At 41.1% G+C, this 27359-nt stretch overlaps 1 protein-coding gene across 4 annotated transcripts in view; it reads right to left on the bottom strand.

Moving 5' to 3' along the window:
• PHACTR2 (phosphatase and actin regulator 2) overlaps positions 1 to 27359 on the bottom strand; it is a 128417-nt gene that overhangs the window by 30558 nt on the left and 70500 nt on the right. For all 4 annotated transcript variants that reach the window (XM_038130859.1, XM_038130862.1, XM_038130861.1 and 1 more), the window contains exons 2-4: positions 14402 to 14569; positions 7330 to 7410; positions 4353 to 4511 (exon numbers count right to left, since the gene is read on the bottom strand). In XM_038130859.1, coding sequence (XP_037986787.1) covers positions 4353 to 4511; positions 7330 to 7410; positions 14402 to 14569 — 408 coding nt within the window. The remainder of the gene's footprint in view (positions 1 to 4352; positions 4512 to 7329; positions 7411 to 14401; positions 14570 to 27359) is intronic.

The raw sequence follows: 27359 nt of genomic DNA on the forward strand, positions 1-27359 counted from the left end.
GTTTGCAGGTTCAATCTTCTGAGACAAAGCAGGCTCTTGTCTGAGACCCTGGAAGATGAGGGTTTCTACCTTATATTCAAACAAGGTTTTGTTCTGCTTTGGGGAAATAAAGAAAAGATCTCTGAGAAAAGGAACCTAGAAAAGTAGACTTTGAAGAACATTCCTCGGCAGACAAACTACTTTGTATGGTTATAAGACCAGAGTTTGTGCCTCCAATCTTCTTTTTTTGGTAACCCATATGAAAAAGAGAAGATTAAATTTAATGGCAAATTTAAAGAGAGCAGACAAAATATAGAGAAAAGAACCTGTAAACCCAACATACTAAGGCCTGGAACCTTTTCCAGCTCTCATATGAGACTTAACCTCTTGGGGAAAAAATATGCACATGTAGCCCAACAATTCATTTGGAAACAGGACTAAAAACTGTTTCCTTTACCCATGTTTACTTCAGACATGAGGAAACCTGAGAAGATTGATCTCCTGCAAATGTCCCAGGAACATTCCAGAAGCACCTGTAACAGAGATCTGGCTTTCTGCAATGCAGGTATTTATCAAAGCAGCACCTAACACACCTGACTGATGGTATGCAAAACAGAGCTTCTTACTGTTTTTTTCCAGGCAGTACCTTGCTGATGGTTACCTGAGCCTTTCACTTCTTCAAGCCCAAGCTAACTATGAAATCTGGAACCATCTGCAAGAATCATTGAAAGATTTAGCTTGCTTTGACAAAAATGAGTAAGACTGAAGTTTACAAACTGAACTCAGATACAAATAAGCGGTTCTCTCATGCACCTCTGTTCCAGAGACATCTTGGGAGGATTGAAAGGAGAAAAGCATCTCTGACACAGCACCTGGAGGCTTTACCATGTGCAGCATGCATGCTGCATCACCATGCTATGCCCTGATATCCAGGGAGGCAAACAGCAACAATTTTTACACCTATTCTACTGATGTAGCTTTTGATCTTCTCCAGCACTGCTACAGGGGGCAGGAGGCAGAGATCCCCCTCGTTGGAACCCCTTTGCAATGCTCAGACCCCACCAGGAACATGGAGCTCTGGGCACTGCTGGGGATCCTGCAGCCCAGTGCAATGGCTCAGGACCCAGGCACAGCAGGAGATTTCAGTCTGCTGCCCAGACACCCAGGGTATTCGTTGACATTGCTGCCTGTCCACTTGCTGCTCTGTATCCCTTGCAAGGCTCACAGATAAAATAGCTATAGTTTAGCTCTTTATTTTATGCAAAAGATGCTAGTGACTTTCCTTAGTCAAAACAATAGAATTCAGAAGTCAACCCAGCGCAAGCACAACATGAATAAATGATCTCAGCAAAAGATTTATCTGATTTTTCAATAGCAGAAAAATTTTATCCATCAATTAGCTGCTTTATGTTAAACTGTCACTTGTTTCTTATCATCCTGCCATAAAGGAGAAATTTTCTTTTAAACACCCTGCTTGTATGACTGTCATCACTACTACAAAGAGTAACAGTTATACTATTTAATTGCTCAAGAGAACTTTTCACCACATATAAAAGGCACCTGTGAGAGCTGATAGGCAGCAAATGGGTACACAGCTTATGGAACTGCCTGGCAGCAAGGGGAGCAGCATTCAGGGGCTGTCTTCTTCACTTGCTTCTGCTTTACTCATTTTAATATGCATGGCTGAGCCTATTGTTTGCCCTGTGGATACTGTATTTCCATAACTCATACTGAAAAAGCTCTCCTCCTTTAACTTGTTTTAACTCCTAATATATTCCACATTCCACAACCTGCTGCTGCCAGTTCTCACCATACTATCACAATGTGCCTGCACCATGTGCTCTTTTTAAGCTTCTGGCTCCTGCCGTCATCACAATTATATGAGAAGGCCACTTTCAAGACCCAGTTGAACAAGAGAGCAAATTAAGACCACCACCATTTCTTAAGAAAAATAACCTTACAACTTTACTGAGATGCATTTTTTGGCAAACTTTGATTCGGTGGGAGTTTGAAATGCAGCACACCACCATGCTACTAAGCAGCAGGAATTAATCCTGTCTTTGGGTCTTACAAACATGGCAGGTGTACATATCTTCCTTCAATATTTGCCCCTAAGAGTTCATGGCCTTAGAAGCCTCACATTAGCCTTGCTGAAGATGAACTTCTTGCAGCCACTACTCCTGACTGTCAGCTAGTGTTCAATCCACCTAGTGGATCAGTTCTCATGATGGAGGGGTGTGATCTGAAGCACCAACACATTTTTTGGTCTTAGCAGAAGACAGTGAGCTGAGTATTCCTGCTTCAGCTCTGATTTTGATGCTCTGTGAGCAATAGCAAACCTCCACTCTGCAGCTGTGGATTTCTCGCTCTGCCAGTGGGTGTGGGTGTAATGCAGACCTACTGCATCTGCCATAGAAAAAATCACCCAGGATTAATCTGTCAGGTGAGATGCTGTGGGCCTTACTCTTCCACTGAGCTCAGAAGGCTGGCTCACCTTCTGCTTAGTGCGCTATAAATGAAGAATAACTGAAGTGTGTTCACAATGACTGTGGGGTGGCCTGTACTGGGTTTACAGCATAACACTTTCTGATGCATGGAATTGATCCCTAACACCTTTTGTGGGGAGAGCATGCTCTGCAATAAATCCCTCTCCTTTTGTTTCAGGGGACTCAAGATGTTAACTTGTAGGAGAACTTCATGTTTAAGTGCAAGAGGAAAGTATACTTCCAGGGGTTTGCATCTTCTGGATGCTCATATTGAGATTCAGTGAAGCCTAGAATACCAATTTTGCTCATTTTTTGTTTTTCTTCTCCTTCCTCCATATAGTCTTAATTTTCTAAAAGGCACTGGAGTGATAGCTATACTTTCTTTTGTACTGAGTCTACTCCTGTACAGCAATCACTTTTAATTTCTCCCCATAAGGTCAAAACAATATATAGAGAGTGCAGAGTCTAATAAGATGTTGAAATAGATATTGAACCTCTCCTGCTTCACTGGAGTTCTATGTTCTGCAAAGTCAGCTAGAGGGGATTTCAACACAGTTAGAAATGTGTATTTCTAAAATAATAAACTGTATCTTAGGAAAACTTCCAAGTCCTGACGGTTCCAAAACGCTGTATTCAGTGATGTACAAAATAATAAGTGGTCTGATCTAACCCCAAAGTTAAACTGAACCATTTTAAAGGAGTTTTCCATGGCTTTTATAACTCTTTTCCCCTGACCAATACACATCTGGTTCTAGTTGGCACCAAAAGAAGGATGTATTTAAATGTCATGACAAAGGCTAATCTTGTATTTCTGCCTTGTTGGGAGACAGGAAGTACTAGAAATCTCATAAGATTCTCCTTGGACATCGATCCACTTTTTAAATAGTCAAGTGATTTACGTAGCTCTGAGAAGAATTCAAATTTTTCTGTTAGCTGAACTGACCCTCTCAACCTCCAGAGGATCATTCATCACTAGGTAGAGTTTAATAGAAGACATTGGAAAGGCTGTTCTGTCTTGCCTCCATGGCTTCAGCCAGCCATGAAGGTCTTGATCTTTTGTATCTTTGCTCTTTCTGCTAGGAAAATCCAATAAATGAAATACTATTTAAGAACGCTTTTAGACAGGGGAAAGAAGCGGTGCATTATTCAAGATGGTAGAGAAGGAAAATAAAACTGATTCAAATCCTGGGACATCACACTAATATTTACATTTCATTTATGAGTCAAACTCAGGTAGATCTGAGTAAAGGTAGCAAAATTAAGATGGATGCTGGGACTCCTAAATATTTACCAGTATTTACTACAATTCATCTATAGAAAACCCTATAAAGTGCATTTTCCATAAATGGCCTCATTTCTGTTTGCACAAGTGACACAGCCCCTTGAATGTGTGTGAAGTGCTGGACTGCAAGTGTTTAAGATTCCATGAAAACCAATTGGAACAAGTAACTGAACTTACTTTCAAAATGACAGATGGTTTTCAAGTGACTTAAACACTTTTGAACATTCAACCCACAAGCCACTTCTACAATGATGCTGCAAGGTGATGCATATGTACTCAGTGTGTTCTTTCATAAGTGGAAAACCTGACATCAAACCTTGGCCATGGCTACAAGGAAAGGCTCACAGTGAATTGAGAAACTGAACCTCCCTGCATGCACTGTGATGTTCAGATCATGCTTCTCTTTACTGCCTTACCACATGCACGGGAAAAGGCATGCCTACCAGTGAGGGAATACTGGTGTTTCACAAGTCTTATCTTCTCAGCAGCTTCTGCTGGCATCCTTGTGGCAGGACAGAACTCACAGCATGTATAGGTGCTAGTGGAAGAACATGTTAATATTTAAAGTAGGCAAAAAACAATCTGTGAAGAATACGTTCATTTACCTTTCTGATCTTCTTTTTTTCCTTCTGACGCTGATGCTTTCTCTGATAAAGTGCCATTATTTCCACTGGCTTTTACCATATTTTCTTCCTGTATAGTTTCTTCACCAATGGCTACGGTGTGTCCATTTGAAGTTTCAAAATTTACTGTTACATCACCATCTGAAATGAAAATCAAAAAGTCTTTGCCTAGTTTAACTACTTACTTAGCGCCTACTTACAACACACAACATCCCTCTGCTTTCAAGCTTCTGTGGAAGAAAAGCAGAAAGACTTACTGAAATGTGAAACATCAGGCTGTAGATCTGCTCTGGAAAGTAATTCAGTAAAGAAACTCTACAGGCTTTCATGTTCTTTGGGTAGACACCTCTGCAGTAGTAGGCTTGGAAGTTCATGCTGGTTTCCTTCTTCATGTCTGTTCATGAGCATCCTGTTCTCTTATCACTGCAGCTTGGTTTACACAGCAAAGAAATGTGTGCATGGACCACAACAAAGCTGTAACATGTTCCAAAAATGGGCAAGTTGCAGGGGGGCAGAGTTGCAGAACAGGGGTACAGAGTTGCAGAGTTACTGTGGTGCACTCCCAGCATGTAAATGAGTCAGGAATTCTGACAGAAGTTCTCAGAATGTATGTGCACATTTACTTCATAAAAATATGCCACAAAGACATAATCCAGTCTTAAGAACCAAGGTGAAGTCTTCCTGTATCATACATCATATCACAATTAAATTCTGCAAGTCAAATTCTTTCTCAGCTTTGATGATACTTTACTCACTTACCCAGACTAGCTCAACTTCAGAGTTCTTCTGATTCTGAAAAAAACTTATTTCCTTATTTGTCTCTATATTGATGAAAAGTGCTACTCTTGGTGGCTTACATCTTTCTCTGCTCCATGCGCTTTAGAGATGCTGCTGATTTTCTTCTCTGGTAATTTCTTTCTGCATGATTCTCTTGCTGTCAATCCAAAAAGTAAGCAAATCTACATGGCTTCTCTTCTGATTCCTCCCATTGCTTCTTCACTAACTGTGGCAATTCCACTTCTCTTCCTTGCTGTGTGTTATCAGACCTGGATGTTTGGCACTTCCCCTATTTCAACACAATTATGCAGCCTCTGTCCTACCACCTTGGGTGCTCCCACTCAGGTGATTGTTTCATCACCTTCTGCACACTAACATCAACTTGATTTGCAGAAAATGAGTTCTGCCTTCCTAACCTTGTCTAATTTACTACAGCTGACACTTGCACTTACCTCAACTGCAACATTCAGTTTCTTCAGCTTCTCAAATCCACTCTCTCCTCTCCGCCTCCACATATATGACACTGCCACCTCTTATTCACGTCTTGCTTCTGCAAACACCTCCTGCCTCCAAGTGGCACTTGCCACTTTCCATTTCATTCTTCTTCACTCCATGTGAAACGCTCACTTCTTCACATTTCTTACCTCTCACATTCCAAGTCTCTGTGTAGTTTCCTCTTTTAGCTTTCATCCCCATAGTCACTCCTTCTAACTACCTTCACACTCCTCAACTGTCTTTCCTACCTCTCCATTTTTAGCACCTTCAAACCAACCCCATATTCTTTCAAAATGTCCTTAAAATTACGATTTTCATCAAACATGAAGCACAATGTGATGAACATAACACAGACCAGATTGATACGGGAAGAAGAAGAGAAAATTGTTCATATTTATATCCTCTTCTCACTTTGCTCAATCCCTGTAAGGAATCCAAGGTCCCATCCCCTTTTAAGGATGGAAGAGAGAGTCAAGGGCACTGATGACCAAAGTATTCATAATTTTATCACAAATGATAGTATTTATGTTCAGACTGTAACCAACCAGAGAAGTTACCACATTTCATTAACTGTCCCAACTGTAAATACAATTTACAACCTTCAAAGGACAAGGTCACACAGGTCCCCAGTAAAGCACATGGCAAAACCCACAACAAATCCACAGATGGACAAACTGAGGTATGGACAATTTACAAGTCTGTTTTAAGACAATGACAGTAGCAGAGACAAGTGCAGAAGCCAGCTATGCTGAACGTCATAGTCTGATAATTAGCCAAACTCTGTACGGACAAGGGGTGTCACACATCAACAAACAGACCCTTCACTTCTAAGTATCTATGGGTATGATACAACCCATACACACTGATACTTTACTGACTCTTCAGATCACACAGAAAAATACAATTTCTAGGAGAAAATGATTTTTAAAAAAATGTGGAGTTCTTAGACTCCTTGATAAAACGACAAATGGTTTAATTTAAGCTACAGAAAACTATTTTATTCACTTGACTTTTATTTGATCTATATTTATAAAAGATGAAGAATATTAGAGAGAATACCACTAGAAACATAATTGAACATAGCATGGAGGTATCTTCCTTGGCTTACTCATGCTTTTCAAAATGTAGATTCTGGCTAATGCCAGTTACTAAACCTTAGAACATTTTGAAACATGTGATTTCTTGCCCACTGTTTTATGCTGGTGCCATTTGTGATTGTGGCCTGTGTGATAGTGGCTGGATCCATATGATCCTGGCACTGGTACTTTTTGATACCTGAAATGCATTATATTGGTTTTTCTGGGTTCCAAAGCCTCTAGTTTTTCAGCCAAAATTTCTCATTTTTACTCTAGTGGCTCTAGACAGCAGACCTTGACTCAAAAATAGATTTATCACAAATTAGAAAAAATTCTGGCAAACAATAGGCAGGAGCCACAGATGTCACATTATTTACAGGGAGCATTAAATTCAGAATATGACCAGAAGTCAGCTGGGGCACCTATGGCAGAAGCAGTTACAGAACACAAATCCCTTGACTTGAATTCAGTTGTCAGCTGGCCCAAATTACCTCTCACACTTCTCAGCTGGTCTCCTCATACCTATTTATACTACATGGAAACAATGCAACACTAGCTTTATCATCCACGTTTAGTGCTTAGTAGCTAAATTCTAGTTAATGTGTTATCACCTTGCTCAGGCATTTCCTTCAGCACTCCCCTTCTTATCAGCTCCTCTCTGCTTTGTCTTGTCGAAATCTTCCTTTCCAACACTAAAGAAAAAGCACAGTTAAGAACAGATTTATTCTCATACTGCTGATGATTGTGAAAAAAATGTAGAGAACTATTTTTATTTTACAGAAAGAGAACTCTTGTTTCCTTTGGTTCTGCAGAAGAAGAGGTCTGGGTTTTCTTGGACAGCCTCTGAAAATATTGCCGTGCAATTTCCGGCACAGAAAGTGGGAACCCTCATGATCCAATATCTTCAGCTCAGCAAGTCTCCTTGAGGCTTCTTTTATGGTCAATGGAAAAAGTTACTTTCAGGGTGAAATTGAACTCATCCTAGCATAGGCATTTAACATGTAAAAGTACATTTTTCCCACTGACTAGACTGAGTAGCTCAGCTGGAGATACCTTCACCTGGTTTGTATAGGTTTTGAGTAGCGAGACACAAATCCTGCTCAGAGAAAGCAACTCACAGAGTAGCCCTTGTGACATGCAAGCTGTTTAAAGGAAAAAAAAGCAACAAAAACAACCTTTACCAGAAGCCAGAAAGTTGTGTTCTAAAAGGAAATAACATCCTCATCGATCGATGCTTTCGATGGAAAAAAATACACCATCCTGTTTTCAGATCAAAAAAAAACCAACAAAACCTCACACAGAAAAACCCCAAGACTGTGGCATGAAGCATTCTAATTATTATGTTTATTTCCCATGGAAAAAATGCTGAATAGTTTTATAGGGAAAAGCATTTATAGATGCTAGAATAGAATAGTTCCACATTGCATCCCATCCCCAAACTGATGCAGTGATCTGGGAGATTATTGTAATGATCATGGGACCATGGTGCATAATGTTCACAAAATGTGAGCATCCCTTTTGTCCTGACTGCCCTGTTAGGAAAAGGTAGTCTCACAGTCTCCCATCCTGATTCTGTTTACATACAGACATCAAAATCCATGTGACATTTGGACCTCAAGCTGAGGGCATGTGGTGAAGCTTCAGCTGTGCTGGACTTCATCCTATTAATGCTATGGGATAGGGCTATTCGTCTCATTAACCAATTCAAACACTCTCTAGGGTCAGTCCAATTGCTGTATGCAGTGATAATACCTTGTGCAGTGTTTAATCTCACTTGTGCCAGCCCAGCTGCAGTGACTCAGCCGTACAGTGGAGTAACAGGCTCCAGTGAAGGCATGGAGAAAGGCAGTTTGACTCTTTGGAAAAAGCTGCCCTTCATGCCTAGCAAAACACCTTTCCCAGCAGCAGGTACTCAGCTGCTGGCACAGCCAGACTGGCTGACCTCAGGTGCCTGAAGGCATCACTGCTTACAGCTTTCCACTCCCCTTCTCCATCAGTGAAGGGGATGGTTGAAAGAATGCTAGAATTTGGGTTTCAGCTGGAAGGGAACTTAAATCATCTCATTCCAACCCCTCTGCAATGGGCAGGGACACCTTCCACTAACCCAGGTTGCTTAAAGACACATCCAACCTGGTCTTGAATGCCTACAGCAATGGGACATCCACAACAACTCTGGGCCACCTGTTCAGTGCCTTACCATCCTCAAAGTAAAGAATTTCTTCCTAACATCTAATCTAAACCCATCCTTTTACAGTTTAAAGCCATTTCCCTTATTCTATCGTTACACGCTCATGCAAAAAGTCCCCAGATTCTGTGCTCCCCAAAGTTACAGTACCAGGTTTATTTCTCACACTGCAAAGTGCAGGGATTCAGCAACTCCTCAACATAGGATGCATTTTCCCATCAGAATAGCACCAACTCCTGGCAGAAGAGCTGGAGGGAGTAAACATTTTAACCAGTCCAGCTCCAGCTACTCATGCCTGTGAGATCAAGAGCTCACAAATGCAAGCATTACTGGCTCAAGAATGTAAGCTGGCATTAAGTCTGTGTCTATATACTCTGGTACTTTGAGGGATCTGTCCATTAAAGGTCAGACCTCTGCAGCATTCAAGTCACATGTGACAGCATAAAGGAGCCCATGAGTGTGGCTGCAGACTCTCAGTACCAGCCAGCCTCCTCAGGGAGAGCGTGGTAGCCTGAACTCTGATCGAGTTAGGCTGCCTTGGGTCCCACACAAAAATTACTCACAAGCTCTTCCAGTTTCTCCCCAGCATTTTTTAAAGCATTGTCAGAGGAACACACCCTAGGCTTGCAAAGGAGTTTTTCATGCAGGGGAGCAGTCCCACAAAGATTGTTTTAAAAGAGATGGGGGGTCATGAAGACAGAGGACTATGTGGACAGGCATGGATGTCTTGTGTCTTGTCTTTCTAGAGAGCAGGTGCATTCAAAAGCAGGGTGAAATCTCCTTTGGCACAGCCCTGAAGGATGAGCACCATACACATGCACTTTATACTTGTTTCATTGCTGGCACTCTAAATATTATTTTATTAGTATTTCAGCATTACAAATATTATTTAATTCCCACTCTTTTTTTCTCTCTGCCTTTTTTTACATCTCTTTTCTTGGGGACAGGGAAATGAGATGATCTCTTACATATCTGTGGGATAATTCAATGCCACCTGAAAACAACAATGCTTTTTCCATGAAGTTAAGAACATCGAATCAGATCTTCCCCCAACAGTGTCTCTCTAGTTTTCAGGATGATATTTTTTTTCAGTTCTACAATACTGAATTAACAACTGTACTGAATTAATTATCATGGGAAATGCCAATTGTCATTAAAAGGCATGAACCTCTCACATTCAACTTAAAAACCTCAAAGCATTTCATAAATTACACCAGTTTCATAACAACCCTGAGACATAACTATCTCCATTTTACATATTAGAAAATTTGTGAACAGATAAGAAGCTTAAGTCCCAGTCCTCCATCTTCTAAAATGCTGGCCATGATTGGTGGTTTTATTTAAACTGATTAAGCTCAATTAATTCTGCTTGAAAAGCTAATTTATTTTAAACATTATTTGGCCCATAGAAAGAACATAAAAAATCAAGCTAGTGTTCACTACTAGTACCATAATTTCAATTCATACAAAGAAAAAGGCAGAATCTTAATTTGAATCAAAGTGGCAAAAATATGTCCCCTTGTATAAGAGGAATGATTAGCCTGTCAATTTAGGAACTTATGCTGGGCATTATTTAGTTAGCCTGGACTCATCATAATAATTTATAGTTTACTGCAGATTATGCAATATATTTGGTTTATTTTAGATTATGCAATGTATTTCACATTTACACAGTAAATGTGTAATTTAAAATACCAAAAGTATTCTGTTCCATCCTGTCACCCAGCACCATCATTCAAACATTTCCTGACTTCTGAAAGCTTGACTTTGTAACTCCATCATTTTAGGAGAGCTTACTGAAACGTAACAGTAGTCAAAACTAATTAGCTGAGCAGACTGGTTTGAGATTCTTAAAACTCTGTGCAATTAGGCTGAGTGACCAGCTGATGCTATCAGCACAAATCTTTTCTGCAATATGTGTATATAAGAATGTATATTTATCTATCCATGTGAATATATATCTCAACATGTCTGTCATATATATGATATGTAGATACATATATGTGTATATATAAAGGTATCAAAAAAGATATAAAATTTCAACATAAACACCAATATACTGTTTCTAACTTTAGGCAATAATAAAATGTAAAGAACAATTTCACTGTCTGTGTATATGTATGTATTGAGATTTTTTTACAAAGAGATCAGTCCTGACTGTGAGAGTAACTGGTTTTGAGTCCTTGCCTACTGAAGAAGGCTGAGGTGAGGCAGGTAGGCAGTCTCCAGTCTCAGGATTCAGAAGAATCAGAAAATTCCAGGTAAAAATCCATCCTTCCCCTGCTGCAGTCAGAAACAGAATTTGCCCTGACCTCAGGTGAAACCATCAGTAAGGATGTAAATTTACTGTATTGTATGCAGCCCTTATTTACTCCAGTAAATCTTACTCCCCTTCACAAATATCTGCTTTTTTGCACAAATAATGTTAACACTCGCAATGGGAACAGTTTACCTCAAAAAGCAGCTTCTCTCTCTCTCCTTCTTCATCCTCACAAAAAAGACTGCTTAGTGATGGTCAGCAGCTGCAAATCTCAGGCAGTCTTAAAACCTATTCTTTGACTCCAAGACTGCTGTGAGATTCTGGATATTCTCCAGTACTTAGTTTTGTTCTTCTAAGAGAAGCTTGAGAGCATTCCAATTATTAATTTTTCTCTGACCTAGTAAGAACTAAAATTGCCTTCTGATCCCTCTCTGTATATACTTTTGCAGTGAAGCTTTGAAGTGGCATCTACTTTGTGCCAAGACACAAACTGCTGTCTTTTCCTTTGCAGCAAAACATTGCAGAGGAGAGAAACCCTTGAGATGATGGCATTTTATGTTTGTTTTTCCTTGATTCTGAAAGCCCTCTAGGCAAAAAGCATACAGCCACTGCCCAAAGAACAGACTTTCTGAGATTGAGCGTGGAAAACACATTGCTAAAGGGAAAAATTCCAACCATCATTCCCACACTGGCATAGATACTAACATCTAACATCTAAACATCCCTCCTTTTTTGATGCTTGTGGTATTTGCTGTTTACAAACATCTTCCAGTTTCTCCTAAGACAAAAAAGAGCTCCATGGAACGTGTCCTGGGCAAGGCCATAGCAAGAACCTATTTTAAAAAGCCTATTGAAAAACCAGAGAAAGTAGTGAGAGTTTCTTCCAATAGTTCCCATTCTGTCTTAGAAGAAACCCTTTCTTCAGCTGCATGTGGATTTACCATGCTGAAGCCCTGCTAAGGGAATTGGCAATAAATGAGGATCATCGTGCTCTCTCCCATGGTCCCAGGCCAGGAAATGGGCTTCCTGCATGTAACAGGCAGGCACACAGACAGCCCCCACTTGGTAATGAAAATACACCTCTGATTGAGTAGTGTGAGGAAGAGGATATCCTGTAGGATTTTTATTTTGAATGGACCTCTTCCCATTTCCTTCTCAAGTTAGATAAGCAAGTTTCTTCTGCCGTGTCACTAAGCAAGCAACAAGGGGCAGCTTACCACGTCAATGCCTCTTCCCAGTCTCCACTGGTTCTGGGTCTATTTCCTCAAGAAATACAGGGAATACTATTTTTATTCATCCTGAAATTACCATCTAAGGCAGGATAAATGCAATTCAAACTACTTCTCAATTCAAGTTTCAGCCTCACATGAAGCACATACACAAACACAAGCGATCCACGAACAGTTTAAAAGCAAATAAGTGTCTTGAGGGACCTCAACATCATGAACAAGACCAGCAAATTAAGTAGAAGTGAGTATCTAAGGAGGCGCTTTTGAAATTGTTGGCCTTAATTTCTTTCTGCTTCATTTCCTGCTTTTGTAAAAGAAATAAGAAGACGTGCTTTGCCTTGGTATTATAAGTGTCAGGCTTACAAGACTGGATTCAGGTCCTCCGAAGAAAGACAGTACAACATAAGAAATATAACCTTTAACACTAACTTACCAGATACTAGTTTTTTAATAAAATCATTGAAAAATGATACATGCGTTAGTATTTAATGGCATAACAGCTTAACACATGGTAATACGTTGTGAAAGTTTAGGGAATCTCTGTATACACAGCTTATGAATGGTCATTACTCTGAAGAACTGAGTTGCATATAAAGAAGAAGAACTGAAGAACTCGTTGCATATGAAATCACATACCTGTCCAGGAGAAGCTGCAGAACATTCAGGAGTCATTAACCAGAAATAAGTTTGCTTTAGCAATATGATAAAAGTACTGGGAAAGCTGAAGGAAACGGGAAGAAATGAGGAGATATCAGAGTGAGGAGAATTTTTTTTCTTTGATTGCAGTAGCAGAAGAAATTGGGGGGGGGTTTGTTGCAGGGTATGTGGGAAAAAGAAAAAAAAAGGGGGGGAAAGGAGAGAAAGAAGGATTTGAAGATCACAGAAATCTATTCAAAACATCAGCTGCATCTGGAGTTATGAAGACACCAGAGAAAATGGTTTATTTTTCCTTCTTGTGTAAAAAAAAAGTTTGTTTTAGAAGTTTCACTGTCAAACCATAGAGCTCCTTGCTGTAACTGTGAGGGGTTGTCAGGGTTTTAAACCTGTCAGGTTTAAAATGTCAAGCAGCGTACCTTTAAGAGTTCAGGGGAGCCTACTGAAAACACTTCAGGAGACTTGTGTTGGTTTTTATTGCCTACAGCCTTGGAAGACAGTAGACAGAGGGCATGCACTGTGACAGTGAAGCTAAAGAGCTCACAGAAGCTCACTGGACTCTAATTAGATTCAAGTTTAGGAAACCACAACATCAAATGTTTGAATCCCAAACCAGAAGTTTGGGATTTTTGTAGAGAAAGTTTGGCTAGAGCAGTGACACAGACACACACACACATATATGCAGGGTGGTATTCAGTTTTCTAAACATGGATATCTACAGCCACTTCAGATGCCCCAGGCTTTCAGAGCTGTCTGCACTGGGATGACAAATAGGATGTCAAACCTTCTGGGAGAGCAGCCAGGACACCCCAGAGCATCTCAGGTGGCCCCAAACAACTGTATTTGGCTAACTAAATCCCAGCCTTTAATACCCCTCTTTTTCAGACTGAATATAATTCAATCACAGCATTTGATTTCAGACCATCCTCCAGCCTTGTCAGTGGGGAAGTGCAGGGCCACAGCAGCCTCTATGAAGGCAGGGGCTGCAGAGCTGATCCTTGTTCTTCTGCTCGGCATGGTTACATCTGCTTCTCCCCCAGACTTCTGTCCCCACGAAGGCAAGGCTTGTTTCATAATTCAACTCACTGACTACCAGGAGGACAGAGAGATTTTCCAATATATTTGAGGACATGTATAGTAAACAAATCAGCTGTGTATTTTTGGGGATAGTTCAAGACAGAAGCTGAACAAGCTTCAGTTTTTCCTTGCCAAGGATCAAACTGTTTTTCTCTATGTCAAATACAATGCCTAAATAATCCTTGCCATGTAATAAGTTCAAAGAGCTTTTCAAATGTTACCCTGCAAAACTATCACAGTGTTTTCTACTATTTTTCACCAAAGGACCACAGACATACCTGCTGATGTTTCTCTGAATTTGTCACTGGTCTTCTTCTTCCGCCATTTCCAAGGTTTAAAGATTTTGCCAATGTTGGAGAGTTTGCCCTTCCTCTTGAAGGGGGGAGTCTGGGATCCTGGGGCTGGTCCATCTGAGTTAGCAATTGAAGCCTTGTCCAAACCATCAACTGCACAAAGAAAAGAAATAAAAATGACTGAAGGATGGAAAACTAAATTATATCCAATAGCTAAACTCCTCCACTACCAGAATGCAACAGGCTGTGTGTGCATCAACATGGATTTTTCCTGTTCCAGAAGGCAGCCCTGGGCTTCAGTGCTTCTCAGCACTGCAACTGCAGCTGTCCAGAACTTGCATCTCATGATGCTCATCTGGTCTATTTGCACAGTCCAGTGGTTTTCTGTCACTACAGGAGAATTTCTTCCAACATATATTTGGGTGAGTTTTTCCCAATCCTTGGTGAAGCTGAATAACTAGCTATCATCACATAGAACACAAAACCCTTGCAATGTGAAAACATAAACTGTTTCTTTTGGGTAAAATTAATCCTTTCTTAAACAAACTCTAAAGATAACTGTTCTGGCAGTGGAATGGGAACAGGTCTCTTTGATATCCCTGGTAATCAGTCCTTCCCAGCACAGCCTGCCATGAGTCAGACTTCTTACTAACAAATCGTATTTAACAATAAGCTTTTGAACTGGAGCCAAAACTTAAAGAAGGATTTCTTTACTGCAAGAACATATTGAATGATAGAAAAGCCAATACTTAGCAAACTTTGAGTTTCATGAACCAATTAAGACTCATCACACAACATCCTGTAGCATACAGTTAAAATAAACTACCCTGAGAAATCTACTAGTATTTATTTCTATTGAAGAATTAACATTTTTTAAAGCCTTCCATTTGCCTTTTTAAAGGCAAAATTTTTTAAAGCCTTCCAGTCCTGCAAACACTTCCAATATGTTGAATTTTACTCCTATGAGCAACGAAGTAACTGCCATTACTTAGAGACACAAAATTAATCATGGGCTTAACTGTTTGTGGCATATAGACTCTATAATTGCTTTCATTCATCTAAAAATTCTAATTATAAGCAATTCGGAACCGAGTTGATGCCACTCTGAACAATAGTAATGATAATCATAGATCATTGAATCAGAAATGCTATTCAAAGAAAGAAATGCCAAGGTCTCCATTTTACAGATGGAAAATATGAGGCACAGAATTGTAAAGTGCTTAATTTTATGTTTGCCAAATAGCTTCCTGAATCCTGGTCTTGTGACCTAGCTGCTAAAAAGATACATATTCAGCCACATAATATCATGGTGCAATCTTATTATTCTGTTTGTCAGACAAATGACATGTAATGAATCCTATATTTGTCCTAGGCTTCAGATTGATCCAGGATGCTAAAAAAAAATCTTTTCTGTGAGAAAGCTGATGTAATGCAAACAGAGTCCAAGAAACCTTATTTCCAATGTTTTGAAATGAAGTACTGGCAAGAAAGATTCATTGTTTAACTTCATTGAAGTCTGTGAAGTTAAAACTAGTGATAAACTTCCTCACCTGTGTGCCCTGGAGAACAAGGTGAACCTTAGAGCGATTTAAAATGAGACTGCCTTAAAATGAAGCAGTTATTCACACACCCCAACACACCCTGAGAAGCCAGGTGAGAGATGGCAAGATCACCAAATGCAGTGAGCAGCCCTGCAGAGAGGCACAGGGCAGCACAAGGAGCCCTGCAGGGGTGCCTGGCCTGAAATTAGGGATTGCACTTTTGTCCAGGCTTACAGGCATTCCCTGTGGAGAGCAGCCCCCTATGGAATGCAGAAGCCTTTGCTGGAAACTGTGGCTCTAAGGGAGAATTGCAGTTATTTGGAGTGTATGTACAAAGACAAGAGAGCAAAATTTATCTTTGCAATTCCAGCTGACATAAGAAGAAATGAGTGCCACAGTTTGCAGCCAGGAAAAGCCATGTAAGAGGTAAGGAAAACACCACCAGGAGTTGGGTAGTGCAGCCCTGGAACAGGTCTTGGGAGGGTGTGGAGGCTCAGCCAGGCAAACCTCCAAAGCTCCTTCTGGGGCTGACCTCACCTACTGTGAAGGAACAGTCCTGCTCCAAGTAACCTCCTGAGTCCCTCTCAGTCAAGATTCCCATGGTGCTATGGGATGCAGAAACACACGGTTTCTCTGTGAAATCAGCACTAGTAAATTCAAATACTCAGAAGTGAAGCCGTGAAGAAAAGAGACCAGGATCTGTTGGCTGTAGAGTGCTGTCCTGGGGCAGGAGCCAGGCAGTATCTCACTGGCAGAAGCGGGGAGATATCAGCTCAGTGGAGTGAGAGGCTACCCACCCTTGAGGCAGCAGGACAAAACCCATGTTCTTCTCTCCAGTGGCTCAGAAAGGCTGTGCTACTGGTGTGAAGGGCCTGCATCCTGCTGACAGACAGCATGGGCTTGTAAGCACTGGAACGCTGATCTTTTCAAATGCTCCTGAGTCATGGAGTACAGCCCATTGTAGGAGACCCCTTTCACAAAAACCTCATCTAGATTTTTTTGCCCTGTGCCTAGCAGCAGAAATGGAGGAGAATAGGGTTCCAATAGCTTCTCACAGAGAAGTACAGATTTGCATTGGTCCCTGTTCTGCCCTCTGCTGAAAACTGGTAACTCCAAAATAATCATATTCATCCTAGCTACAGAAATCTGTCTGCTTCAAACTGAGCAAATACATGAAATTCATGGAAAATAATTCTGTTCAGGGAGATTGAAACTTTTGAAAACAGATGTCAACATTAATTCCTTCTGACAATAAAAGGCAAAGAGTTGATTTATCTAGTGAGTTCAACAAGTGTTCAAAATTGGGAATTTACTAATCCATGGACCTTGTACCAATTCCCTCATTTGAAATACATATTTGAAAAGAAGGAATAAGCATAGCCAGATTCACAGACTAACTTAAGAAATAATCTAAGCTAAAGTAATACGTCTAGAAAAAGGAACTTATTTATATTCAAAAGTGCATATATTATGTGTATACATACATATTCACAAGCTAGCACATTTTATCAATTAATAAACTATTTAGAAAAACCCCACAATTTCAGCAAAGACATTTCAGAGCATTTATAGAAAGATCTTAACAAAAGCTATTACTCCTCTTGTTTGAAACACTCCACAGGAAACTGATGGTTCAGTAGCACACAATTTGCTTTATAGGCCATGTACTACTTATGAATAAAGCAGCGTCTTTTTCACCTCAGAGAACTTATCTACCTTCTATTAATCATTATAAACATGATACATATTCACTGAGGGGAAAAGAAACATCTTAGCTCTCTGAGGTTTAGAGGAGCTTGCTGACTTGTGTCACTCTATTATTTGTATTTATAGCATCTTGAAGTCCTGCCTTCTTCAAAAAGCCAGTAAGTCACTTCATTGCCTTCAATTAACATTATTAATAAGTTTGACACTAGGACTTCTGGCTATAGTACCTGCATAGTTTACATGACCATATTCCAGTCCTTTGCCCTAGGTGAAGATTTTCCAGCTGCAGGATCAGCTGGGTGCACAAGAAGGACAAGAAGTGACGATATGAATCCTGCATGTTGATGTCCCACGATGAGGAGATCTTGCTGAAAAAGGCCAACAACAAGGCTACACCGCAAAGCTGAATCGTGCCACATGGGCTGCCAATCAGATGAAATGTACAAAAAGGACAGCCTCTCCTCAAGCTTGTGGGCAGCCAGAGAAGATTAGATCAGCCTGTGGATGACCCTGACTTTCCTACAAATGCTGAGAGATGACTGAACATGTCTGATCCCAGGAAGGCAACTTGCAAGAAGCAGCGCTGATCTCTGTAGCTGCTGAGGAAACATTTTACTGCTCTGACTGATCTGCAGAGATGCTGTGTGGCTGAGACAGGTGTGTGAAACCGTCACAGCTTTCCCGGGGCATGGTAAACTTCAACACTAAGATGTCAGCACCGGCACAGGTTAACACTTTTTTCAGATAAGTACTTACAACTTACTTTATGAGAGCAAAATGCAACAGAAAAATGACCCACCAGATCATTTCAAGCAAGTCTAATATCAATTATTGTGAACTAAACAGTGTGTTCCTGCTGGTTCCAGGCCTTGTGATCAGAATGCAGCAAGACCACTTTTAAAAAAACTTTAACTTAAAGAAATTCACAATCAAAAGAGTACTATATTTATGACTTTAGATGTTCTGAATTTTTTGCTTCTGTATATTTTTTCTCTTGGCAGTGCAAATGAAAAGCCAGCAGAAGAACCTAACCTGCATTCCCCTCACCAGCACCTTTCTACACAACTGATCTAATCCAATCCTGCTGGAGTACTGGTATATATTTAAGGGATTCTTTCTCACATCAGGGCTGTTAAGTACAAGAAGATGCCAGCAGAACATGAAGTTCTCTCCTTTTCCCCACCATGCTGCATCTTCCATGCTTCAATCCCTTCTCTTACCCACATCAACCAAGGCATACCCACCTGTACTGCAAGACTGCTCTGGATCCTTGTCATACAGCAAGGCCAAGAGTGGCAAGATGAAGGAAAACTCCTCCTCCTATAGCTGGACAACATAACCAAGAGGGAAAAAGGCACAGAATCAAGTGCCCCACTGAAATCAAGGCACTGAGGCGGCACTGGTGCCTAATACTTTCACTAGCAATAGTTCTCTTGCAGTATTGCCGTGGTATCACCACATCACTCTTAAAGCATGTGAGGAAAACCTTTTCATCCTGTCAGAACACCCTGACTCAGGGTATTGCCTCATCTAACCATGAATGAATTGAGAAATACGGCAGAAGATGTCTTGGCCCCAGTTCAGAGTTACCTAACATGTGGATTTGGATACAATTTCTGTGCTTATTAACTATCAGTTAACTATCACAGTTATTTTTTTTTCTCTTCCTCCCACTGCACCCTGCTGCCTCGCAAGGATATGCTGCAAAAGTCATCTTGGTTTATTGAGACTTCAAAACCTCTTCTGACAACAATATATTTTCTATACTGCCTTGCCAGAGGGCACACAGTTGAAAATCATGGTTTTTATGAAAGCAAAATGAACATGTTTTTTGCAGCTGCCCATTATCCCCAATTAGCAGTAAGTCATCAACTTACTATAGAATATAAGCTGCTTATTCCTTGAGCTTACTGGCAAACTTCAAGACACTGCATGATAAAAGGTTTGACGTAGTCATTAAAAATATGAAGTCATTCTGACATTATAAATGTCATTTTTAATAAGTATCTTAAATTATTATTTTTCCTGACCTGAACCAGATGGAAATTTTTTCTTTCTCACATTTTTGTTTTGTGGGGGTTTTTATTTTGTTTTGTTTTTTGCTGCTGTTGTTTTTTTTTAAACCTACTTGGAGGGGAAAAAAAAACAGCTAATCCATGGTGGTAAATGGGAGAGATATAATCTAATTCAAACAGGCAGCACAATGAATCGGCATCTGCATGCTTTTGCCTCACCATACATCTAGAGTTTAGCTTCGGAGAAACTCTGTTATGAGTTAATTGACTTGATTGTGTTTTAATTAAATGAAAGGAAAAAGCTGAAGTTCAAATGTGGGAGGCAGAGTGGTAGTTTCCACATGGAACTGCCAATGTTGCCAATTGTTAATTGAACCTCCCGCTGGCAATCAGCTGAACAGGCTGGGTAGCGGCTACTTCATAGGGAGGCTGGCTGCTGCCCTGGAAGAGCCAGAGGGAATCCTCCTAGGATAACCACAGAGAAGACGATGGCCTGAACACCTCCAGGTTTCTACACGGATACACACACAAATGCCCCTGGGGTTGTTGGAATCACAATTGGATCAGCAGTGCCAAAGTCCAGAAACGGCTTCAAGTCCGAACCTTGCAACTCCCACTGCTTCCACAGGCAAAATGTTACCGTGCTGCAGAAAGCCAAACCTGGCAAGAGTGGAAAGTTCAGCTCAAAAGACCACAATCTGCTCTGCCTGCGATGAGCCCCCTAGCTAAGCTCTGCAAAAAGCTCAGGTACTGCTACACAGGTACATCACAGGAAAAGAGGGAAGCCTGTGCTTCCCTGAAAGTCAAAGCACGGGTGCTCAGGGCTCCACGTTTCAAAGAGCTGCGTGGCTCAGAGGGATGCTCAGCCACACTGTTCTCTTCTGCGGTGTGCAGAGAAGAAATACGATCAGAGTAACAAACAATGATGTATTTATTCTAGTTCTCACTTTCTTAGCTGTAGACCTGGGATTAACTGGCTGAAAGCCTGGAAGCCCTAGTCCTACAAGACTATGATCCCCAGCAAGCAAGCAGGAGACCTGACCTGGGCTTCCTACTAATTACACAGGAAACAGGACATAAATCAGGGTTAACTTTAGGGCTTGACATGCTTGCTGCATCACTGGGGTACAGTGCAAAAAATGTTGCTTCTTCTCTTTCCTGGTCACAATAACCACCTCAACTAAAGTGCTGTTGGTTGGTTTGTCAGGTTACAGACTATCACTACCACAAATTGTGTCTTGCTAGTGCATCCCAAATGCAGATAACACACTTGTAACCTTCAGCTTCAGTGTTACTTCACAGTATAGCTTTTACTCCCACGGGGTTAATTCTACAGGACAAAAAAGCAAAGTTATGACTGTAGGACACTCTGTAGAGACACTAAAAATATCAAAGGCATCACAGCCAGTCAGGGCTACCCAGCCTCACTTGATTACCCTTCTCATGCAGGAACTTCATGGTTCAGAGCTCATATGCTCTATCTACACTGGCATCTGAGCTGAGCGTGCTCTACAGCGCATTGAGCACTGCAGTCAGACCTCTACAATCACACAACCTCTCTTCTTAACTGTTTCTTATGTCAAAACACATCAGGGATTCTCTTAAGGTCTGAAAAAAAAAAGAAATCTGACCTATGTTTGCAATATGCCCACAAACATGTGTTTGTAAATAAATTATTGACATTTTGGCAACATGCAGTCCTTATTGGAAGAGCTACACAAATTCTTCCTCCCCTTCAATAAAATGCTTAACCTCCACACTTCCAGATTCCTGAAGAAGGAAAAAGCAAATGCTCAGCCATCCTGTTATACAGGTTTGAAAGCAATCTGGCCAAAAATCTTGCTACCTCCTTTCTCACCCTGGACACAGCTGGCTCCAACCAGAAGGAGAGCGATCATAGGTTTAATGCAGGCTGCTTACTCTTTTTTCTTCAATCCTAATACTTGAAAAAAATCAGCAAATGGAAAGTTTCCAGACAGTTACATTTTCCAGATATATGAAACATCATATCAAAGGTCAAAGCAACTCCTCCACAAAAACAGGGGGGGAAAAAAAATCCAGGCACAATAACAGACATGTGGGGGTACAGAAAAAAACAACAACTAAAAGCATTGTACATAAAAGAGCAACCTAACAACCTAACAACTGAGCTGCTAATTGAAAATTAATGCTTCTTGTGTCTGAATATTAAGGAATAAATCTCTTTGGAGCATAATGGTATATAGTTCTATTTATAGTTCAAATATTTTTTGAATGATTTTGTAATTTCACCTAAAAGTAAGCTGCATGTACTCATCTTATTAAATTCTGTATTGATATTTTCAAACATCACATCTGCAAACCAGAACTGCAAAACTGGAAATACTTCTTTACTGACTTTTCTTGGCATAGCCTTATTATGGGGGAGAAATATAACTGTAATAAATCCACAATGAATCTTTTTAGCTGCAGGCAAGTGGTAAATCTCCCCAGCAGATACTGGCTAGAAGTGTGAAAATAAACTGAAGCACCTGTGGCCCCTCTCCCGTGTGGTGATAAAGAGGAATTAAAAGCAACCACCTTTGCAGTAGTTAATAGGTGCATTATACCAATGCTGAGATAAAATTGGGTGAGGAGAGTCACAGCCTTTGGCCCTGGTTTCCACCACCCCAGTTAGCAGCAAATTACTCTCCATCTGCCCCAAACAGGCCAGGTCAAAAACGTAGCAAAAGAGTAAAAGCATAGCTAAAGTTACTCTGGGCTGTCTATCTCTCCTCTCCTCTCCTTAAGCAAGCCTGAGGCTGTCACAGGTCTCAGCTGGCTGGCTCCTCTAGAGGTGTATATCATCCCAAAGGAGATGATGCAGGATGTTAGGAGATTATTCTGCTAACTCCCCCACTCTGCATCACTGGCTAAAGGACTGATCCCTCTCCTATGCCTTTCAGCCATGCCTCAGATACACCTGGAAAGATAGAGGCATTTTCCTGCACATCTCTGGCTGTGTCCCCAGAAGGCATCACCACTGCAGGCAGGGGCAGCATGCAGGTACAGCTTTACAGAGATGCTGCCCACACAAGTGGGCTTCCAGTCACATTTCAGCCTGTGTTTTTGCACCAGCACAACAGAAACCTTGGATGAACCACCAGCCCTGCTGGTGACCATTTGTAAAGCTGCACATTATTGCTGCACTGAGACAAAACAGCCTTTTGTCTGGGCTTCTAAAACAGAGTCAGCTCCTACTTCTGAGCTGGAGAATGTACCATTGAGCTGGGACAGGAACAAAACAGGAGTGAAGGGAAGTTTGTGAAGAGAGGGAAGACTTCTGCCAGGAAGTGATCACCTGAGCTCATTGCCAACAGGTGCGAGAGATGCTCTGATGCCTTCAGCACATCCAGTGCTGAAGCAATGACCACCTGAAGTGCTCACATCATCAGCTGTTTTCCTCTTCAGCATGAAAAAGGTGGGGAACCCACTCCAACTCATTCCAGACCATCCAGTGCCCTTGCCAAACACAATTATGTATGAATATTACATGTGGTTTTCCCTTTATTATTACTACCTTTAACCAAATCATTCACAATTAACATGTTTATATATCCGAAAGCAGGTTTGGTTTTGTGGGCTCCCATCCCAATGCTTCCCCACTCCTAAGTACTGTGACAAGGAGTTCCTGATCTACGAATAACAGAACATTAACATACCCAAAACCTCAGGAGCAATTTGATCAGTCATGTAATTAGTCATGTCCTGGGACAGGACAGCCCAGAGCTCATTCTTGAAAGGTGCTGCCTTTCAAGAGCACCATTTTCTTCTATACTGGCACCACTTCAACACCTTTTTTTCTAGTACAGGAAACAGCATACTGCACTTGTCCAAATGTGTGCAAGTCAACCTCAAAGCAAATAGTCTCTTTACGTGACCTTGCTGGCTTCAGAACCCTGCCAGGGAGGTCAAGAACACTTTTAAATCCAACCAACAAATTTCTGATTGTTGCTGTCATTGCAAATATTTGTACAGGCTTTTAGCTCTGCTGTCTTTGTAGAAAGTACTGTGTTTATTTTTAAGTTCAGTTTTTAGCTGCCTTTAAAATGCTTGTATTTGTTGCTAGATACTAGCTTGAATAAACAATAATAGTGAAACTTCAAAATACTCAGAACAACCTATTAATAATGAAACACAGCCTTCTTAGTCAAAATACTAATTTGCCAACTCTAAAACCACAGCCTGTAAAAATCATTCATATAATTCTGTATGTATAATATCATAATTCTTAATACAGTCCAAGATCTCTTCTTTGCTATGAGGAAAAGGGAGTTGCCAAGTTGCAGCTGACTTTTATTCTGCGTCATGTTTCATTACCCTCTTCATCCCTAGCCACACAGCAAACAGCTGTTTTATTCCCTGTAACTTTCTTTACTAGGGCCAAGGTGGGGAAAATCAGGCACAAGCTGATATATTTGTCAGCTCAGCTGCCCTTCTCAGCAGGGCATGTTCATGTCCTTGTCACAGGACAAGACTGTGCAACTGTGATGGGATTCAGTTTTACTTTAAGAACCATTATGCTTCCTTTCCTACACAATCAAGAAACAATAATTCCATCAAGCAAGGTGATGGCACTGTAAATCACTGTAGTAAAACCCAGTGGAATTGTAGTACCATCTTCATGAAGGTTTGAGGCTGCATTCATACATATTTTTTTACTTCAGTTTTTCAATGGAATCAGTGTTTATGGAAGTGAGGTGCTGGCAATAAAAAACCTTTAGTTGGAAAAAATTACAAATGAGAAAGCTGCTACCCTCCAGCTCATTGCACTGGGATGCTGGGCTGGAGCCTGCCCTGCTCACAGCTCACCCTGGGGGCACAGGTGCCTGTCACTTGTGGAGGTAGGGCTGGAAAACAGGATCCCACTTCCCTGTGGGAGAGCCAGCAGCACTCTCCTTTTAGATCCAGGCACCAGTCCAGGGCTAAGCAGAGCATCAAGTACTCCTGGGAGGGAAAGGGGCTAAAGAAAGGGGCTTGTTGAAGCTTCAGTTGGGGAGATGTCATCTTGTTGTCAGAGAAGGCATTGAGAACATGCTTTGCTCTCCCAGCGGATTCTTCCCTTAGGGGAAAACAACTACTCTGTAAGAGCATCATCAACATGGCAGATACATAATTGATACCTTCATTTCCTCACTTGGCTGTTCCTGATGTATTTGGGGCCTCCGCTTCTCCTCTGCTCTCTGTTAATAATGAATGACTGCATTATCGCAGTGCTTAAAGAGGGCTGGCCATAGATCAGAACCTCTTTGTTTAAAGAGCGGTATGGACAAACACCTGAAAGACCATTCTTGTTTCAGCTCCAAATATAACATGAGAGACAATAGCTTGAACAACAGATTTCTGATTTTCATTGACACCTGCTCAGCTGTTGCATTTAAATAAAAAAATAGCTATCCACAAGCCCCTATGAGTTTGTTTGCCAGCATGTCCCTCTGTAACTTTCTCATTCAGACACTGGCATTTTAAGCAATCATAAAATACATCTTTGCTGTCTGTAGGCTAAAACAGAACGCCAACTTCAACTTTTATATGCCAGCTTGAACTGAACTGCTTTAGCTGGAGTTGGATGAGCATCCCCTGAGCTGGAAAGCAAGGACCAACAGAAAAAATACCAGACCCCATCTCCTCCCCACCAGTGCCTTCCAGCACAATACTACCCTATGGCCTAATATATTCATTCAGTACTTAACTTCAGCACACAGAGCTTCAAAGGGCACCAGAGGAAATGCCTGTTTGTCTGTCAGGGGCACCTGAGCCCACCCAGCTACTCCACCATGTGTCAATACGTTGCTGCGCAAGAAAACCATTCATTTTTCTAAGTGGAATTAGGAGTTAGCAGTCACCATAGCCCAAAGAAACATTTTAAGCCTTCCAATTACCATTAAGATGCATTCAGGCTGATTGTGACTCTGATAATATATTGATTTTTTTACTTTGTACAAAACTCAATACAGACAAGAAGAATAATTCAGCCTATTTTAGCGAGAATTAGGTTGACAAAGGTCACTCCAAACAGTATGGAATGACACACTTCACTGTATTTTGTATTTTCTTTAAGACTGTCCTTAAGCCTTTAAAAAAATCAGCTTTCATTAAAAATTTTTAAAATATTCCTTATTTATTTAGAGGTAAACCAGGCTACATGACCCTTGAGTAATTACAAGCCAGAATACAAAACACTGACATGAATTACTTAAAAACCCAAATGAAACAGAAGTTGTTCTCACAATTACCAAGTTTCTTTAGTTTGATGATTACGAGTGCCATGACCTTGTTGATACAGATGAATTGAGCACAAAAGCTTTACTATTTAGCCATGTGCTTATGAGTGCCATAATAAGAGCTTGATTAAAATAAAAGAGGTGGTGCAAAAAAACCCGAATATGACTAGCAAGCCCTGGACCTACTGCTGGCAACTCCCAGCAGCACTGGAAATTCCAAATACTTGCAAATAAAGTATGTACAGCATCAGTCTTCACCAAATTCATCTTTGGCATTATTTAAGCTCTATAAAGCTTTCTTTTTTAAACCCCTACCAAATGTTTTCCTAGAGAGGGAACAGCGTGTGACAGAGTGCTCGCCTGTTTCCATCGGTCCCTGGGAAAGCGAGCCGTTTCTTAGGAAAGCCCACAGGAATACTTCAGAAATTCCTGCTTGCAATTTCTGCCTGACCCGACTGTTTCTCATCCCGGGCTTTCTGCAACTCATCCAGCAGCTGATGGACCCAACATGGGAGAGAAAGGGTTAATTATCAGCTTGGTTAACAATGAATGAACACATGGACAAAGTGTCTCACAAAGGAAGGAGCAATCACTGTTTCCACTGGTGGTACTTCCAGGCTTTGCCCAGAGGTGAGCAGCCCGTCCTGGCAAGCAGGGCTTGCTTGGGTTTCTGTTCTTCCCAGCCAGCAGACCCCAAAATAACATCACTGCAGGGATCCAAGGAGGGAAAGGAAAGCAGAGGTCCCACAGATAGATGATCTTCTCTCCATGCTCAAGGGGCACAGAGGGAACGCTGGAGAGCCCTGGAATGGCAAGCAGGAGTCAAACCCAGTCCCTGAGCCCCTCTGCAAGGCACAATGTCTTCACAGCCACTCCCCAGCGTTACTTGCACTGTGTGGTTTGGAACCTTTTGAGCTCCAACCTCAACTGAAGGAGCAAGCCCTGGAAATTTACCTCCCTCGGGAAATAACTCCCCAAAAAATTCTATGCCATACTGAAAAAAACTGCCTTGTAACTCCATCTCCAGTGAAAAATGCTTTATATAAGAACAGGTTTTGAAATAGAAAGGTTAATAACTATTCTTTAAAAGAGCACCTTCAAGCAGCTTACAAATAAATGATGGCAACTCTGTTGAGCTTAGCAAGAAGCTGTGACATTTTGGAAATGAACAGAAGTGATAAAGAGTTCAGTCATTTTGCTTGCCTTGAAAAAGGTTTACAATTACCCTTAAACCTCCCTCCCACTCTTGCTAACATTCAAGTACTTGGCACATATTCACACACATATTCAACATTTTTAGAACCTGTACTCACTTTTCACCCTAGCTGGATACTGAACTTTGGGAGAGAGTGGTAATTTTAACGCCAGGAGAGACCCAAAAAGGGACTGGTGCATTACACCATGCAACTCCTTGCTGTGGGCAAGCATTTCTTTCACA

Source organism: Motacilla alba, chromosome 3 (assembly GCF_015832195.1).
Source record: "Motacilla alba alba isolate MOTALB_02 chromosome 3, Motacilla_alba_V1.0_pri, whole genome shotgun sequence".
NCBI classification, from domain to species: Eukaryota; Metazoa; Chordata; class Aves; order Passeriformes; family Motacillidae; genus Motacilla; species Motacilla alba.